The sequence below is a fragment of the Mirounga leonina genome, unplaced genomic scaffold (genome assembly GCF_011800145.1).
Source record: "Mirounga leonina isolate KUSES-001 unplaced genomic scaffold, KU_Mleo_1.0 Mir_176, whole genome shotgun sequence".
Classification (NCBI taxonomy): Eukaryota; Metazoa; Chordata; class Mammalia; order Carnivora; family Phocidae; genus Mirounga; species Mirounga leonina.
In genome coordinates this window covers 10026309-10044291 of record NW_023270454.1, presented here as the reverse complement: position 1 = coordinate 10044291, position 17983 = coordinate 10026309, and the positions used below count along the sequence as shown (strand labels likewise).

Below are 17983 nucleotides of genomic sequence, written 5' to 3'. Positions count from 1 at the left end.
TCTGCTCTCCTCCCTTATGTTTGTATTTCTCCTTTGCATCAATCAGTTAACTTCCTTCTCCACCCCCAGAGGCCTTGTGTAGAGACCAGTGTAGACCAAACCTCTCTGTAGGTAATTCCCCAGCCCCTAGACACAACTTACCCTATCCTATCCATCATCTTCACATCACCTGTCAGGATCTGTGATGATCTTATTTGTTCATGTGATTGCGTGTTGATTGCTTATGTTCTCACCCCTTGTCTTGAATATAAAGGCTCTTAAGGGCAGGGATTGCACGTCTGTTCTAATTAGAAGAGCACATGATGTGGCAGCTGTAACAGGCATGTGGCAAGGCGCTATCATCACCAAAGGTACCAGGAGCCAGAGGTGTGGACCTGTTTTCCAAAAATTTCAATCAAATTTTCCATTTGGGGGAAAGTCGTTGCGAGGTTTTTATCTTACAATACTTAGAAACATCCTGCCTAAAAACTAAAAGACAGATGAGACATGAGACAGTTTGTATTAGACTGTAGATTTTTATTAGAACAAGCATTTCTCATAGCTGTAAGCAAAGCATTAGAATTCATCGAGCTAACTTGCATCTTTTCCCTGCCCCAGGAGGGCCGAAAAGGAGAGAAAGCTCCCTGCGCATCTAGGCTCAGTCGAGCAAAATATTGCAGTGAATGATTCATTGAGGCTATAAATGTTTGCAGATTTTAAGGCACTGGAGGGCATGCGAGGTGGGACAGGGTACAGTTCCCGTGTCCAAATGCCTTATCTTGTCTGACAATCTCCCAGCTTCCTTCCCCAGCTTCCGCGGCAGGCACCCAGGCCCAAGAAGACGGAGCACAGCGTATTCATGATCCTCATTCAGACCCCAAGCAATCCAAACAGTTCAAGCAAAGTCACAGTTCAACTCCCACCGTAACTTAGTAGAAGATAAACTGCATGTTATCAACTTGCCATTGCATTTCATGTAATCAGACCTCATTAAACCAGGTTTTCCTGACTGCCTTCGCGCTTTGTGCACTTCAAAAAGCCACTGACCTGAGCGACAAAAGCATTGCCCAATTTGTTGAAAGCATTTTGGCTGTGCCTTCAAGGGCTGACCACATGGGGAGAAATTACTTTTTAACACCCATCGGACAGGACACGCCGGTGCCCCCGAGGCCGCAGTACCCGTCGCGGTTCTTGCTCAGGTACTGCTGGTGGTACTCCTCCGCGTAGTAGAAGGTTTGGCCCTCCCGGATGTCGGTTGTGATCAGGCCATAGCCGTGCTCCGAAAGAACCTGGGGAGAGAAAGGCGCCGTGAGGACCGGATGCGGGGCAGGAGGGTCTGAAGGATCCAGGTTGGGGGTCCGGCCGTGAGGGAGGCAGACGCGGGTGGCTTGGGGTGTGCAGTGGGTCCTTGTGGGCCCGAGCTCTGCCGCTTCCCAGCTGGCTTATTCTGGGCCAGCTCCTAGCGCCCCGTGCCTCAGGTGACTGGGGCCTGAAATCCAGTTTTCTGACTCTGTAATTTGCATGCCACTCATTACACCAGCGCTGCCCCCGGAGCGGGCTGGGAGCCCTGCTTTGGGCCCTGTGGGTCTGTGTGGAAGGGGCCCCAGGGCTTCCCGGGGGAAACAGCAGGGCCATGTGGCTGCCTGGCTGTCCTGGGAAGAATGGGCCTCCCTGAGGGACTGGAGCAGGGCTGCGGGAGGAGGGGATGGAGGGGCAGGGGCAGGATGGGGCTGGCAGGGCTGCGGCCCCAGCCCAGTGCTGTCCCCTCTGCTGCCAGCTCAGAACAGGCCCCCTGCCCACTCACAGGCTGGACCGAGGAACCCCCACGCGCTGGGGTTCTAGGGAGCTCGGGCCCTGCCTGGGGGCCTTGGACAGCAGGGCGTCATCTGGGTCTGTGCTCTGCCACTCCAGCCCCAGGAGCCTGGGGACTGAGGTCAGGGAAGGACGTGGCCTGAGGGCCTTTGTGGGCTCATCACCGCCCTCTGTGACCTACTTTGAGGCCCGGTGGCATCTGCTGCCCGGGAAAGAAACAGACACGTAAACACAAGTGGGGGAGGAGAGCGGAGCTATTTGGGGCAGGAGACAGATTAAGAAATAGACATTGTTCCCCATGGATCTTAGCCCGTTTCCTTTCCCTTTTGGATTTCAGCTGTGCCCTAATTCTTCCTTGTTGCACGCTGCTCGGGGCATTTGGGCACAAGGCTACAGAGACTCGACCCCGGGTTTGCGGATTCCATTTGGTCCTGAAGTGCCAGGCAGAGCCGGGACTTGTGCTCGCATGAGGGATCTGGCCAGTCTTTGACTGTTGGTCCATTTGAGATGGAGTCTTCCCCTCTGCAGAGCAAGGGGACTCCGGTATTAACATTCGGCATGATTCACTGCTGTCGTTTTCTCCCCGAGAACTTTCCCCTTCTTCCTGAGTCTCCACCCAGGCCTCTGAGCCAGAATGAGGCAGACTGAGGATCTGACGCCAAGTAGGCCCAGGATGGTAAGGGACAGGATCCGTGCCAAGGCGGGCGGTTGGACCCCAAAGCTCGGAAGCAGCCAGTTTCCTTACAGGGGTTAGAAATGAGAACGAGGAGCCATTCTGACTTCAGTTTTGACAATTTTTTGTAAACGAGCAATTATCGAGGGCTTACCATATGCCACACTCTGTGCAAAGACTTCACAGTGTTAATTTTAGCCTCCCAACAGCCATATGAAGGAAGGACTATTATTATCATCCGTATTTAAAAGCACACGTCAGAGATTGTGTCTTGATCCCTGACATTCTCAGCTCGCCCTGATACTGCAGAAGCTGGAAGCTTGGAAAACTACATTTCCCAGACTCTATTGCCAGGGGCAGTCCAGTTGAGATTTCACCAGTAAGAGAAGCACACATGAAATTGGGCAGAAGAGAGACCATTATTTGCAAGGTGCAGCCATGAAGATGGGCACAGGTCTCTCCAAAGAACAGACGGAGACTCTGCCAGCTCACCCTGACAATCGTGGACGGGCGGGCCTCAGGCAAAGTCACCAGCAATGACTTCTAGCAATTTCTGTACCTTCTTGGGATCCCGAAATGCAGTGGTGCTGTTCCCCGACCTTCCCTCAGGCAGCCTTTCTAATGACTCTGGAAGCATCAGTTGCCTTTGTAAAATCCACCCTCCTGCTTGAAATACCTTGAACGCTCTGTTTCCGTGACTGATCTCCAGCTAATACAGCAATGGGTTCCAGAATTGTTTTCGGGGACCAAAACCTCAGTGAGGATGAGAATCTGGAAGGGTTAACTGTCCCGGCCAGATTTAGAGTTAGAGATGGCCTCACCGTGAGTGAGGAGCAGGTCAGCGCCCACGGGGTGTAGCCGGCATCTACTTAAATTACGGCTAGTGTTTGCCTGTGAAGAAACATCCGCTGTAGGAAGGCTTTGGGACCCTAGGTGGCTGTGACAGTGGACTATTCTGGTGAAGACGATAAAGCACGAGGTCTGTGTGGTGTGCTGGCTGCTTCAGGCCGCCCTCGAGAGCTCGCAGAAAGAACAGGATATAAGGTCACGACTTGACTTTCCTGGCCCGAGTTGAGAGAGGCAGAGAACTTCTAGGACTGATTTAAAATAATCTGTTTCTTATAGCTGCATTCAAATACCAGATAAAAGGGGCCCAGCTTTACCAGTGGAGCTGACACCCTCACTGGTCAGGAGCCCAGAAATCATGTGCACATGGGATTGCCCTCCAAGAGCTCATCCAGTCACACTGCTACAGACACCATGTACGGAGAGACACTCCCCTCCGGTTCTTACCCGAGATACTGCACGCAGGCTGACGTGAGTCTTCCATATTCTGATGGGACCTCATACTGGACCTCAAAAGCCTCCTGGCCATGGCCACACCGCACAGGAGTTTGCCCGCTGTCGAGATCCTCTGCGCCTTTCTTTGTCCCTCACCCTCAGGGCCGGGACCCGGCTCCCGGGTCTGCCAGGGTCTCCAAGCACTTGCCTCATCCCCATCCAGGCTCTGTCCTCTCTGAGGGTCGTGACCTCCTCACACACGACTCACCCTGTTTCTCTTTCACAAATGGCCATCCTCCTTGTATGCCCAAGGATGGCCTTCCCGAGACCCCGGGGTTCACAGCCACTGACTCTAGAAGCTTCTTCACTGAGGCAGAGAGGCCAGTGCCAATGAGCACTACTGCCCAGGCTCCCTCCTCCTCTCCACACCAGCTCCCACCCCAGCAGACCAGCACCCCTTCGGGGGAAGGTGACTGTGGGGGCCCCGGCAGTACCTGGCCTCTGCCACAAGATGGCAGACGCTTCACTTTTATTTGCGAGGCAACAAGAATAAACAGTGATGAAAACCCACAGAAAACAGCTCCAGGCTGCCCTCCTGCACCTCCTGTTAAGCTGGGACATTCTGGCTCGTTCTTGTTGGGGTGGGAGACAGCTGCCGGAGCCACGGGGCCTGGGGTCAACATTGCCCCCTCCGCACTGGGCCGGCCAGCCTCTAGGCTGAGGCCCTCCCTGAGCACAGGGCTGTGTCCTTAACTCTCACTCTAAAACTGGGGAGGGGGCACAAAAACACATGAAAGAAACTGGATGTAAAAGCAGAGGGAGCAGGAACCCCCAAATCCTAACCAGTGTCTGGTTTTCCTCCTTCTTCATATCCCCCACCTCTGCTTTCTCACATGCAAGGCTGCGGGGGCAGGTCAGTCTCCTCAGCCCCCCCAGGCCTGTCTCCTGGAGAGGTCTCACCAGACACACATGGCTGGACGCAGTGATGGGGGTCCTGAGGGCCTGTCTGCTTCAGACCTGGTCGGTGCCGGTCGGCTTTGCCAGTCCTCTTTGCTCTTTCACTCTGGCCCTTCCACTGCACTGTTTAAGCTACAGGGTTGCAGAGAACAGGACTCAGGACCGGGACTGATTATTGCTGGTAACGGCACCTCCTTAAACCAGGCAGCGAGGCCTTCCCCGATCCCTTAGGAGAACCCACCCGCCCTTCCAAGCTGGGTTCTGCTTCACCTCCTCAGCCTCATGTCCCTCATCTTTTTCTAACTCTTTCCTTTCCCTCTCTGAGAACTGTTTTTGTGGGTCATATTAAACTTTACACATTTCCTGAACATTCCATTCCCTTGCACACCACCTCCTTGGAATGCTCTTTCTTCTCTTTCCTATCATGTGAGCTCCTACCCATCTCTCAGCACTGAGATCAAATGTCCCCACCTCTATAAAACCACTCCTGAGTCTATAAGGCAGAAGTGACTCCAGCTTCTAGGCTCCCACAGAAGGACTGTCCCTGTTAGCACTTATGACATTATACTACAATCGTCCTTTGTTTCTCTAAGCCACTCCCTCTCCCTTCTGGCAATATACGTACTAGACCGTGTGCTCGAGAGTATGGACTGTCTTGTTCCTCTACCTCATCTCGGTGCTTCATACAAAATGAATGAATGAATTTTAAAAAAACAGTTGAGTCTTGGGATCTCTTGGGGATTCTCTTCACCTTAGGGGCTTCTCCTTGGGGTCCTGCTGCTGCCTCAAGCCCAAACACCTCCTTGGGGACCTGGGAAGGAACCTCAAGAGGGAGCTTGGGGACCAGGGAGCTCAGGCTGTCACTCTCCTTGTCACAGACGCCTGGCCAATTCCATGGGGTAGGTTTACTCTTTAGACTGTGGCAATGCAGTGGCTGTGTCCATACAGGGGGGACCAACCATCTTGCCTAGAAGGATGACCTCAGCATCTCTGACAGCTCCTGAAAAGCCTCTTCACTCTTCGGGGGGGGGAGGGGGGTAATGGGGGGATGGAGAGCAGCAGAAGTGAGAGATGAAGACTGGGTTACAGATGATCCTTCTGGCCCCCAAAGTCCACTTGGCCCCATGCACAAGCTGTGCAGGGGCTGGGGGTGCACCTCAGTCTTCTCCTATAGCATCGCCTACACCAGGTGCCCCAGTCAGTTATGGGGGTGTCATGAATAACGTGTTACTAATAATGGCTAATGTATCGATGTTTCTGAGTAACTTACTTTTCCTCCATGAATTAGGGCAGCTGGAGGGCTATCCCAATCCAAGCACCACTACAGTGGGAGGGAAGGGAGTGTCAGGAGAGTTAAACTGGGGTGGCACATAGGCCACAACTGTGTGGTCTCTTCCACTATCTATGAGGGGGTGCCCACGCCGATGGTACCATTCCTGATGACAGAGATGATGAATCACATCACCTACAAAGTTTGCTGGTGTCTTCCAAAAAGGAGGCTGTACCCATGAAAGTGTGTTGCCCATAGGAAAATCACAGCAGATAAAGAGCTGAAAGCAGCTGCAGTAAATGCTCTGGCCTGAAGCACAGAAGTCCGGGCAGCTTGAATCCCTGAGGGGCCCCCAGACTACAGGGCCCTGCCTCCAGCACCAGGCTGATGCTCCCCAGAAGCCTGTGCTCTTCCTTCGGGCTCTACAGAGCCACCCTGTGGTATGGGGAGTGAATGTAGGTCATCAAGGCCTTGCCTGGTCAAAGTGACCGCCAGGTTGGCTGAAACCTCCGCTATGGTTTCAGATCGCACATTTAGATCTTTAATCCATTTTGAGTTTCTTTTCTGTGCATAGTGCTAGAACGTGGCCCAGTTTCATAAGGGGTTAATATCCAAAATATATAAAGAATGGATGCAACTCAACACCATAAAAACAAATAATCCAATTTAAAAAAGGGCAGAAGACATGAACAGACATTTCTACAAAGAAGACATACAGATGGTCAACACACACATGAAAAGATGCTCAACACCACTTATCATTAGGGAAATTCAAGTCAAAATCACAATGAATTGTCTCCTTATATTTGTCAGAATGGCTAAAATAAATAAGACAAGAAATAACAAATGTTGACGAGGATGTAGAGAAAAAGGAACCCCCTTGTGCACTGTTGGTGGGAATTTAAATTGGTGCAGTCACTGCAGAAAACGGTACGGAAGTTCCTCAAAAAATTAAAACCAGAAATACGATATGATCCAGTAATTCCACTATTGGGTATTTACCCAAAGAAAACCAAAACACTGAAACATATATGCATCCCTATGTTTATTGCAGCATTATTTATAATAGTCAAGATATGGAAGCAGCCCAAGTGTCCATCAATAGATGAATGGATAAGGAAGATGTGGTACACACACACACACACACACACACACACAGTGGAGTATTATGCAGCCATAAAGTAGGATGAGATCATACCATTTGTGAGCACATGGATGGACCTGGGAAGTATTATCCTAAGTGAAATAAGTCAGAGAAAGAGAAATATCTCATGATTTCACTCATATGTGGAATTTAAGAAAAACAAGTGAATAAACAAACAAAACCCAGAATCAGACCTATAAACCCAGGGAACAAACTGATGGTTGCCAGAAGGGAGGAGGATGGGGAGGCTGGGCAAAATGGGTGAAGGGGGGTGAGAGATACAGGCTTGCAGTCATGGACTGAGTGAGGCATGGGAATAAAGGGCACAGCTAAGGAATACAGTGAATGATATTGTAATGCATTGTATGGTGATAGATGGTAGCTACACTTGTGATCAGCACAGCAGAATGTAGAAACTTACTGAATCACTATGTCTTACGCTTGAAACTAATGTAACATTGTGCATCCACTATACTCAAATACAAAAAAAAAAAAAAAAAAATTTAAAACTCCACTATAATGATGCCAGGAAATCACTCTCTTAGTGGTCAAACCACAGGGCTCAACTAGTCCTTCCCCTCCCCAGGCTCTAGGGCTCGGTCCCCACTGCCACATGGAAAGCCAGCCCTGCATGCCCCCTCTGCTGGGTTCCTCAACCAGGACCAGCTCCAGAGGAAGGAATGATCTGGGCCTGACTCCCCTACCCCTCACTTTTCTGTCTCTTACTCTTATTGACTCCATTATAATTATCCAAAGCTTCTTTTTTGTGGAAATTTTTTTCTTGCTGATATTTTTGGAGGGAAGTGGGACCCAACTAAAATAACCTACATCTGTGTGACACCTGGATCAGGAAATCTCTGGAAGGTCACCTAATAAAATTGATCAGTCGTGCTTTTCTCACAGATTCTTACTTCACCTTTTCCTTAGATGGCCCCAGAAAGTCCCCTGTGCCTTTTTTTTTTTTTAATATTTTATTTATTCATTTGAGACACAGAGATACAGAGAGAGAGAGAGAGAAAGCATGAGCAGGGAGAGAGGCAGAGGGAGAGGGAGAAGCAGGCTCCTCGCTGAGCCAGGAACCCGATGTGGGGCTCGATCCCAGGACCCTGGGATCATGACCTTGAGCCGAAGGCAGACGCTTAACCATCTGAGCCACCCAGGCGCCCCTCCCCTGTGCCTTTATTCCTACATCCTGTTCTTCCCAGAAGCAGTCTTTCTATCTGTAAAATGGGCACAATACCTAGCTTGCTGCTACTAGGAGGATCCCAGAAAAGGCACAGAAAGCGCATGGCACTCTGGCACATTTTAACTACACGACAACACTGGCTTCCTTTACCCTCAGCCCCCATGCTGGAGGACAGCTAGCCCACCCACCCTGCCCTCCTAAAATAGGTCTCCACATACACCCGCCATGCTCTCCCTGTTTCTACAGCTGCGCAGTTGACCTCTGGGGGGCAAGAGAAAGAGGTGATCATCAATAAGCTACGGCAGAGTTCCCCCCCAAAACAGGTGTCTCCAGCCCCCCACCAAACACCACAAATATCAAAGAAAGTTGCCGGGCCATTCCCTTATAGATGTTCTGCCAACAGGAGGGCCCAGGACCCCACCCATCTTTCCAGAGCTGCCGGCAGGAAGCCTTTCTTTTAATAAAATTAATGAACACGTGACCGTTCTGCTTAATGCAACCTGCTAGCAAGCTTATTATTAGCTTCACTGAGAGTTTTCTGAGTGCCCAAGTATACTCAACATATTGCATGGAAAGGACTCTTAGACCACCCTGAGAAAGCACAGCCTGGCGGTCACAGTGACGCAGGCTATGGTGGAGCATCAGCAGACCGGGTTAGGAGATAAAGGCAGATCAGGTGAACAGATCAGGTGAACAGATCAAGGCATTCGTCCTGAGTTGCAGTGTCTCCAAAGGGCTTCCTCACACACTCTAGTCCATGTGAGGCTTTCACTAACTCTAAGAGGGAGGAATTATTATTCTTAATGCTCAGCACAGGACAGTGAAGCCCAAGGAGAGAGAAAGCTCGTCTAAAGCCACTCACCAGTAAGCAGCAGAGATAGGACTAGAACCCCCGGTTCCTGAGCATTTCCATTATTACAATAAGGCACACTGCCCCAGCTGGCTAGATGAGGATGTAACTTTCCCTTAGAGAGGGATATGTATCATTTCAAAATTTCCAAAAGAGTTCTAAACATGGATCAGCCTATATTGGGATCAAACTCTCCCCCCACCCTGCTCACATCCCTGGAACTCAGAATGCGTGATGTAGATTTCTCAGGTCATCTCATTGACTTTGTTTTTGTTTTTTTTAATCATGGTAAAATACACATGACTTCAAATTTTCCATCTTAACCACTTTCCGGTGTTAAGTACACTCACATTGCTGTGCAACTAATCTCTAGAACTGTTCGTTGTGCAAAACTAAAACTCTTTGCCCATTAAATAATAACCATCCATCCCTCCCATCCCATAGCCCCTGGCATCCCCACTGTATTCTCTGTCTCAATGAATCGGATTACTCTAGTTACCTCATGTAAGGGGAAATCACACAGTATTTGTCTTTGTGTGGCTGGCGTCTTTCCCTCAGCATCATGTCCTCAAGGTTCATCCATGTTGTAGCCTGTGTCAAACATCCTTCCTTTTTTAAGGCCGAATAAGAGGCCATTTGTTTGTCTACTCATTCATCAGTGAGACTTGGGGTCACCTCCCCTTGTTTTTTTTTAGCTGTCAAATACTATACTTTGCTGCATGACAAGCACATCCCACAACAGTTACTTAGATACTTCCTGGCCTGCTTCTATCAGTAGCCCCCTATTAGGATGCTAAACTCCTCCAAAGAAGTGCCCAAGGAGTACAACAGTGAAAAGACTCACCTCAAACATGTGGTCGGTTACTCTTCTTGTCCCACCTCATCGGATCCCCTGTGCCAACGACTGCATTACTAAGACAGAAAACTAACACGGACAGCTCCTTTAAGGTCACCAAATGGGGAGAAAGCTGGGATTGTCTGCCTCCCATTCACTCAGAAGGACAGATGCCCTCCAAATAGCAAATGCCACAACTTCCCAAGCATCACCTGATTCCAAGAGATGACAGGAGACCTACTCAAAGTGTCAGGAAAGTGGAGTTTGTGTTTTAAGTGCCAGGCTCCATATCGATTTTCTGATGGAAGTCAGAGGAGAATTTTGCAGGACCCGGCTAGTGGGGCAGATATAAGCTATAGGGTGCTTTCTCTTACATTTTCTTATTTCATCATGCCAGCAGTCCTGCAGGGGTGGGGAGACCATTTTTCTGACTTTACCCACAAGGAAACTCAAAGAAGTTAAAGCCCATGCTCATGGGTTCATGTGCCCAGAGTGTTAGTTGTGAGTCTGGGACAAGAACACAGGTCTGTTCAGGGCGCCTGGGTGGCTCACTCATTGGGCGTCTGCCTTCGGCTCAGGTCATGATCCCAGGGTCCTGGGATCGAGCCAGCATTGGGCTCCCTGCTCAGCGGGAAGCCTGCTTCTCCCTCTCCCACTCCCCCTGCTTGTGTTCCCTCTCTCACTATCTCGCTCTCTGTCAAATAAATAAATAAATAAATAAATAAATAAATAAATAAATAAATCTTTATTTAAAAAAAAGAATACAGGTCTATTCCGCTCTGGATTCCATGGTCCTTCCCACCTACATACTGTCCCTTGAATTTGGGAACACAGGGGAAGCGAGACCCTGGACAGCTGAGTCTGTTCTGCTCTGCAGCATGTCTGAGGTAGAAACAGTCAATATGAACCCACTAAGAACCTTCTGTTGGAATTCTACACATCAGGGCAGGGAGGGAAGAGAGGACACTGGCTCTAGAGACACTAACACATGTGTGTGGGAGAGGTGTGCGTGCACACTTAGGCACGCGAGTGTGTACTCATATGCATGTGTATACGAGTGCCCGGGAGGATGCTGTGTGATATATTTTCAGCCCCACCTTAGATGAAGTAACCTACAGACACCTTTTGCTTTTTAGAAAATGTATCACTGTAAAAAAACTTGAATCTGTGGCAGTGGTTCTTAACATCTTAGAGGGTCATGGATTCACTTGGGGATCTAATAAATACTATGGACACTCTTTCCACATAAACTCAAAATCAAACATTTGCTCATAATTTCGAAGGTTTCTATGACCCTCTGGAGTCGACCCATGAGCCCATATTCAGAACCTTTAGATGGGGCCACCAAGTTCAAAGTCGTCATGGTACATGCCCATTCCCCATCCACAGGGCTCTAGAAACATGCGGGTATATCCAATCAGCAATGAACATTTTCAAGACAGATGTCCTTACTTTCAATCATAGTTTGAAGGCCCATTGAGAAATGGCTGTGTTGCTAATGAGCAAGTCGCCAGGAAAGGAGGAAGGTCCCTGCAGTTCAAACCTCATTCGGTTCATATTTTTTGAAGCCTCATTAAGTCTGATCCAAGCAAATGCGAGAGACCTGGATTCTGTTCCTCACTCTGCCCTCTAGTGGCAGCAGGGAGCATGGGCGAGGCATAGCCCCCTCTTTGGTTCCTGCTTTCCCTTTCTGAACTGAGAGACCCCCTTCAGTTCTTTCCAGATCTAATTCCATCAAATCCCATGCTATGTTTCCATCCTGCATGCACACACACACACACACCCGCACACACACGCACACCCCGTTCTGGCTTAACAAGCTCCGTCAATGCCAATGCCCAAGTCAGCAGTTTTACTCCATTGGCAGCTTCTAGCTGACCAGATTGCCATCAATCAAAACTTCTGGGAAGGGATGCAAAATGACTGGCATGGCTTTTAAATAAAACCACTAGAAAGAAAAACACCATCTATTCCAAGAGGAGCAGGGACTCATGCGTTTCCAGTTCAGGAGAGCACAGAGCACCCACACATCTGCAGGTGTGCAGGGAGCCGTTTGCCCCGGCCCATAGTGGCAGGGCCACAAGGAGGAGAGAGCCGGGCTCCTCATGTTCTGCACCACAGAGGACCCTGAAAGGACAGGAGCCCCAGGCTCTGGCACCACGGAATCACCCCCTGTGAGTCCACTGGTGACCGTTACCATATGCAAGGGGAACAAGTCAGGGCTCGGGGAACAAGGATGTGACATTGACAAGGTGAGTGCTCAGAGGGGCTAGAGCCTTCATGAGGCCCAATCAAGGCTGCACTGACCCTTCCAGTGAAACTAAGGAGGCAAAGTAGAAAGAAGGTGACACAATTAGATCTAATTTGGTCCATTTACAAAACCTGCTTATGCAAATGGTGGCCTCTAGCTGGAATGAGTTTGGCCTTCTTAGAACAGCTACCGCATCCCTGTGCTCTGTCCTTCCCTGGACTCTGTCGTTGTGTGGAGCGGTTAATGGCTTTCCTTAGCTATTTCTCTGTGTCCCCCTCACCCTTGAGGAAAATCACAAGTGTCTTCTAACCAGCGAGGCTATTGTTCCTGGTTTGCCACACAAAATGACAGAGCTACAAGCCTTTGCTAAGAAAGGGAAAAGAGAGAGGGCTCAATTTGGCCAGTAAGGATCCAAAGCTTTACCTTGCTCCTCAGAGGGTGGACAATGGGCCAGAAGCTTGTCAGAAATGCAGAATCTGGCCCTTTCTCCAGACCGACTGAATCAGGATCTGCATTTTAAACTTATCTCCAAATGACCCAGGTGCACATTAGAATTTGAGAAGCTGTGTTCTAGCAGACAAGCATGGCAGACTCTATTATTGGCCACCAACAGCCCCTGCCCTCCCTCTGGAAGTCAGGTTGCCCGTGTGACCGGCTCTGGTCAGGCCGTGACGGGGTTGGGGGACCTATGTTGTGAGGGCAATGGCAATCTGGAGCACAATCGCCACACAGAATAGTCTGTTCCTTCTACTACAGGTGCCTGGTTTTCCGTGGTGTGGGGTATGATGCTGAAGCGTCATGGAAGGCAGGCACAGCTCCGTGTAGGCCGGGCACTTCTCTGCAAACACGTTTTTAACTCTCCAGCTCCACTTAATTAACTGACTTCAGCAATCAGCGTACCACTGACTGTGCTGGGCATTAGGCATGTACAGGTGGCCCGGGGCAGCCCTCCCCAGAGTGGGGCAATGACAGGTATGTGAGCCATTGCAACGTAAGTGCCTACCATGTAGCAGGCACCGCACTAGGCGCTGGCGGGCGCTGTAAGCCGAAGAAGACAAACCTCCCTGCGATGAGTCTGTGGCTTAGAGATGGAGGTGATAGAGGAGGCAGTGAGGACGCGACTGCCTGTGGGTGTGGCATGACAGCCAGAATGAGACAAAGTGGGAGCCACGCCCACATGCTGGGGCGTGAAGAGGACCACTGTCCATCCATCAGGAGGTCAGAATTCTGTCAAAAGAGCCAGGACATACATGCACGTGCCAGGCAGAGGGACTGTGCTAGAATACATGGAGGAAGGAAAGATTAACCCAGCTGGGAAGGTGGGTCCTGAAGGAGGCGGATGTCGAATTGGGAATTGGCTGAAAGGCCTGGAGAGGAGAAGTGGGAAAGCTGAAGGGACCCCTCCGAACAGCAGGAAGAGATGAAAGCAGATGGAGGAGTGGCCTTGGGAGGCATCGAGGTTACGGTCCTTTTTATCTGTTTGCTCCCATTTAAGGTAACTCAGTACACGCTTTTTGTTCATGCTCTGCCCTGCAATCACAGTGACATGTAGAAGCACTTTACAAGATTAAAGGAACCACTCAAACCCAGGCAAAGCTGGCAGATGCCTCTGAGGTTCACCTGCTGGCCTGCGGCAACGTCTTAAAGACCAGTTGAGCCAAGGTGGGGACGCTGGGGAAGGAGGTAGCTATTGCTTATTTTTCCATTACTTAGTTGTCATCCTTTACCTCCCCATACCTTACAAATTCCAAGCATCATTTGCTGGGTGCAAGAGGAAATTGGGTCCTTCCTTCTTCTCTATTTCGTGCCTTGAAAGATGGAGTCCCACCAGGCTGGGTCGGGCTGGGCTGCATACTTGGCTTGGAAAGGAAAACGGCTGAGCTGGGGAGTTCAGCCTCGGACCAGGGAAACAGCTCGGGGTTGTATTGCTGACCTGGGCCACTGTCCACTTGCCCTAGCCAAAGCAGTGCTTCCTCCAGCCACGAGATGACGTACATCAATCACTCATTCAAGGACTGCTGGTTTCTCCTGATTTGATCTTCCCTTTGAGGTCTGCTGGTTTTGAAAAGGAATTCAAATGACTTTTCCTATAGGAGTTTTACTTTCATGGCTTTTAGTTTGACAGGAAATGGATCTCTCTCTCTGTTTCTGCTTCTCCTCCCCCCCCCCCCAACTCTCTCTCCTCTGTATATATCTCTAAGGAGTTATACTCCGTTTTTTCATATCTGAAATCAATGCACTACAACCTCTCTTTTTCCTATCTTCTTAGCATTTAGTATACAAAAGAATCCACTTGTCACTTTTCAGAGGAAGCCAAGGACACTGGCTTTCACCTTGGGGACGAAATGCAGATTTCATTAAAAGGAAAGATCTTTCATTCCAAAAGGTTGAATAGAAAAGAACTTAAAGCAAAATGCCGGCTGTGTAAGTTTAGAACACTGAATTCAGCAAGGTAAAGGAACTTTTCTGAACACCACCATTTCTCATGTATGTGTGATTTCAGTGATTCAGAGCTGCAGCAAAGGAGATTCATCCCAATTTGAACTGCAGGCAGAGTGGCCAACTGTCTTCGTTTGCCCAGGGCAACGGGGCTTCCCAGGATGTGGCACTGTCAGTGCTAAACCTAGGAAAGTCTGACTGGTCACCAGAGCTGTGGAACAGGTAAAGACATTCACGTCTCTTCCATTACCAGCACTGGGTAGCTAGCTTGTTTCCCTCATCCGGGCCTCAAATCCCCCAACTGTAAGTGAGGTTAACCTAGGAGGCCACCCCTCCTGTGGATCACGTTCTCTCTCTGAGCCACATGCTCCGGAGCCTCCTCTGAACTGTGCTGCTTTTTTCAGATCACTGTTGCATTGAGATGTAGTTCACACATCACAAAATTCCCCCTTTTAAAGTTTACGCTGTGTAGTGTGGCATAGTCTGAGTGATGCAACCACCACCATCTTTTTTAGTTTGTTCATTTCTGTTTCGCAGATTGGATAATCTCAATGAATTTTTATTTGCTCATCTTTCTTCTGCCCCTTCAGGGATTTTTTTTTTTTTTTTAGTGATTTTTTTTTCATTTAAGTTATTATTCCTTTGAATTTCTTCATTCTGGGATTTCTATTTAGTTATTTTTTTGATCATTTCTATCTCCTTATTGTTAGTCTTCATTTGCTGAGACCATTGTCCTTGTATTTTCCTTTAATTCTTTAGATGTTGTTTCCTTTGGTTCTTTGAGCATATTTATTTTTTTTTATTTAAATTCAATTAGCCAACGTATAGTACATCATTAGTTTTTGATATAATGTTCAATGATTCATTAGTTGCATATAACACCCAGTGCTTTGAGCATATTTCTAATAGCTGATCTAAAGTCTTTGTCTAGTAAGTCTTACTTCCATGTTTTTTTATCTCATACTTTTTTATCTTAAAAACTGGGCATTTTAAATAATAAAATGTGGTAACTCTGAAACTCGGACTACCCTCCCCATTGGTTTATGGTTGTTACTGCAGTTCATTTGTTTAGGGATGTTCTTGGGCTAATTCTATAAAGTCTGTGTGGCCCTTTCATGTGTGGCCACTGAAATCTCTGCTTGGTTAACAAATGATCAGCTAATGATTGGGCACACGGTTCCTTAAATGCCGTGAAGCAATGGTCTTCCACCCTTTGGCCTGGTGTGTGTGTTTTGGAGCAAACACAGCTTAGTGGCTACAGCAGTTTGCAGCTCGGCCTTCTCTTCCTCTCCTCCTCGCATAGGCCTTCAGGTCAAGCAGAGGTGAGAGATTAGGGCCTTCTGGGTATATACATAGCTGTGGTTTGGTTATCCATTCACCAACTGAAGGACATTGGGGTCGTTCTGGTTTGGGGCTATTATGAATAAAGCTGCTATATATATATATAATCCAAGAATAGATTTTGCAGTGAACATAAGTCTTAATTCTCTTAGGTAAAAACCTAGAAGAGGGGCTGCCGGGTCACATGGCAAATGTATATGAAAAAGTATATGAAACTTGATATAAAAAAATTTCCAAGTGGTTTTCCAAACTGGTTATACCATTTTGCATTCCTACCAGCAATGCTGAGAGTTCCTGCTGCTCGGCATCCTTGTCAGCACTTGGTAGTGCCATTAATTTGAATACAGCCATTCTAACTGGTACGGGGTAGTCTTTCAATGTGGTGGCAATTTCATTTCCCTCATGACTAATAATGTTAAGCATCGTTTAATGTTCTTATTTGCCTTCTGTATATCTTCTTTGGTGAAGTGTCTGTTCAAATCTTTTACCCATTTTTTAATTGACTTGTTTGTTGTTTTTGTCAAATTTTGAGAATTCATTATATATTCCCAAGTCCTGTTTTGATTTCAAATGCATAACCCTGCCCTGAGAGCCTGGTATGCTCCTATTGGGCATCTTGGCTCTACATTTGGGCCATAATGTTTTATATTGTATATAATATCTCTATCTGTCTCTCTCTCTGTCTCCCTCTACATACACACACATACACACACACACACAGCTCCGTGAGCAATTTTCCTTTTTGATTTACTTCAAGAAACATTTACTGTGTCCCTATTAAGGAATCATACTAGGTACCAGGGAAGCAGAATTGAATAGCATATTGAGAAACTTTCTGTTTTAAGAATATAGCTTTCAACTGGATTAAATTAAGAAATACATAAGAATGACTACATGTGATACCTCAGCTTTTAGTGTATAAGATTCATACAAACAGTTGAAACATGTTCATTATAACTGTATAAAGGCCACTCATTATCATGAGTAAATCCTTCCTTTATTCATAGTCAGAAATGTTCCTTGATATGACTCCTTGCCTGAAGCAGCACATGTTCTAAAAGAATGCAGTTGGCATTAAAAGATTTCTGCTACCATTTTAAATGGATACTCCCGTATTCCAAGCTCATGAAATGTGGTACAGGCCGAATCACGTTCTCTTCAAAGACAAAGTACAATCACTCTGCACATCTTAGCATACACCCTTTCTCTGCCGAGGAAAGGTGTCTCTAGAACAGCCCAGAAAGGTGGCACAGTCGGTTAAGCGTCCGACTCTTGGTTTTGGCTCAGGTCATGATCTCAGGGTCGTGAGATCGAGCCCCGAGTTAGGTTCTACACTCAGCACGGAGTCTGCTTGAGATTCTCTCTCCTCTCTCCTGCTGCCCCTCCCGCTCATGCTCTCTCTCAAAATTAAATAAATCTTTAAAAAAAAAAAAGAAGAAGAAGAACAGCCGAGAAAAACATTTCACTTAACTGCAGCATGACTGTCTTCAGAACTGCCAGAAGAATCTTTTTGAACACAGAGAAAACTGACTTTCAACAGTAACTTAAAAAGCTATTGCAGTTTCTTAAAATCCTCTTACATGGAGTTTAAAAAATGAGACTTAGCAACTTTATTGTTTTTTTATTCACTGATTAAGACAATAAAAGTTGTGCTCATTTCAATATTAAGAAATTAAAACCTCCCTTGAGACTTTCTCTGCCCTGGAGTAGGTTACATCTGTCAAGTGCAAACAGGCCGGCCAGCTTGCATGCAGAAATTCTCCCCGGGGCTCCAATCTGTATAACCTCGCACTGTATTGTCTAGGACTCAGAATTAAATGATTGGAATTTTTTTTTTATTATTATCAAAGGAAACTAAAAATAGGGCTATAAAATAAAATACAAGCTGTAAGGGGAAATGCATTTAAGATACATTTTCGCTTTAATGCTTTAGTTTCCAGCCTCACATGGTAGAGAATAAACGAT

The 17983-nt window shown here is 47.7% G+C and overlaps 1 protein-coding gene across 2 annotated transcripts in view; it reads right to left on the bottom strand.

Moving 5' to 3' along the window:
* Positions 1-495: 495 nt before the first annotated feature.
* Positions 496-17983, bottom strand: part of MSRA (methionine sulfoxide reductase A) — a 431046-nt gene continuing 413558 nt past the window's right edge. For both annotated transcript variants that reach the window (XM_035022659.1, XM_035022657.1), the window contains one exon: positions 496-1268. In XM_035022659.1, coding sequence (XP_034878550.1) covers positions 1104-1268 — 165 coding nt within the window. In that variant the 3' untranslated portion in view covers positions 496-1103. The remainder of the gene's footprint in view (positions 1269-17983) is intronic.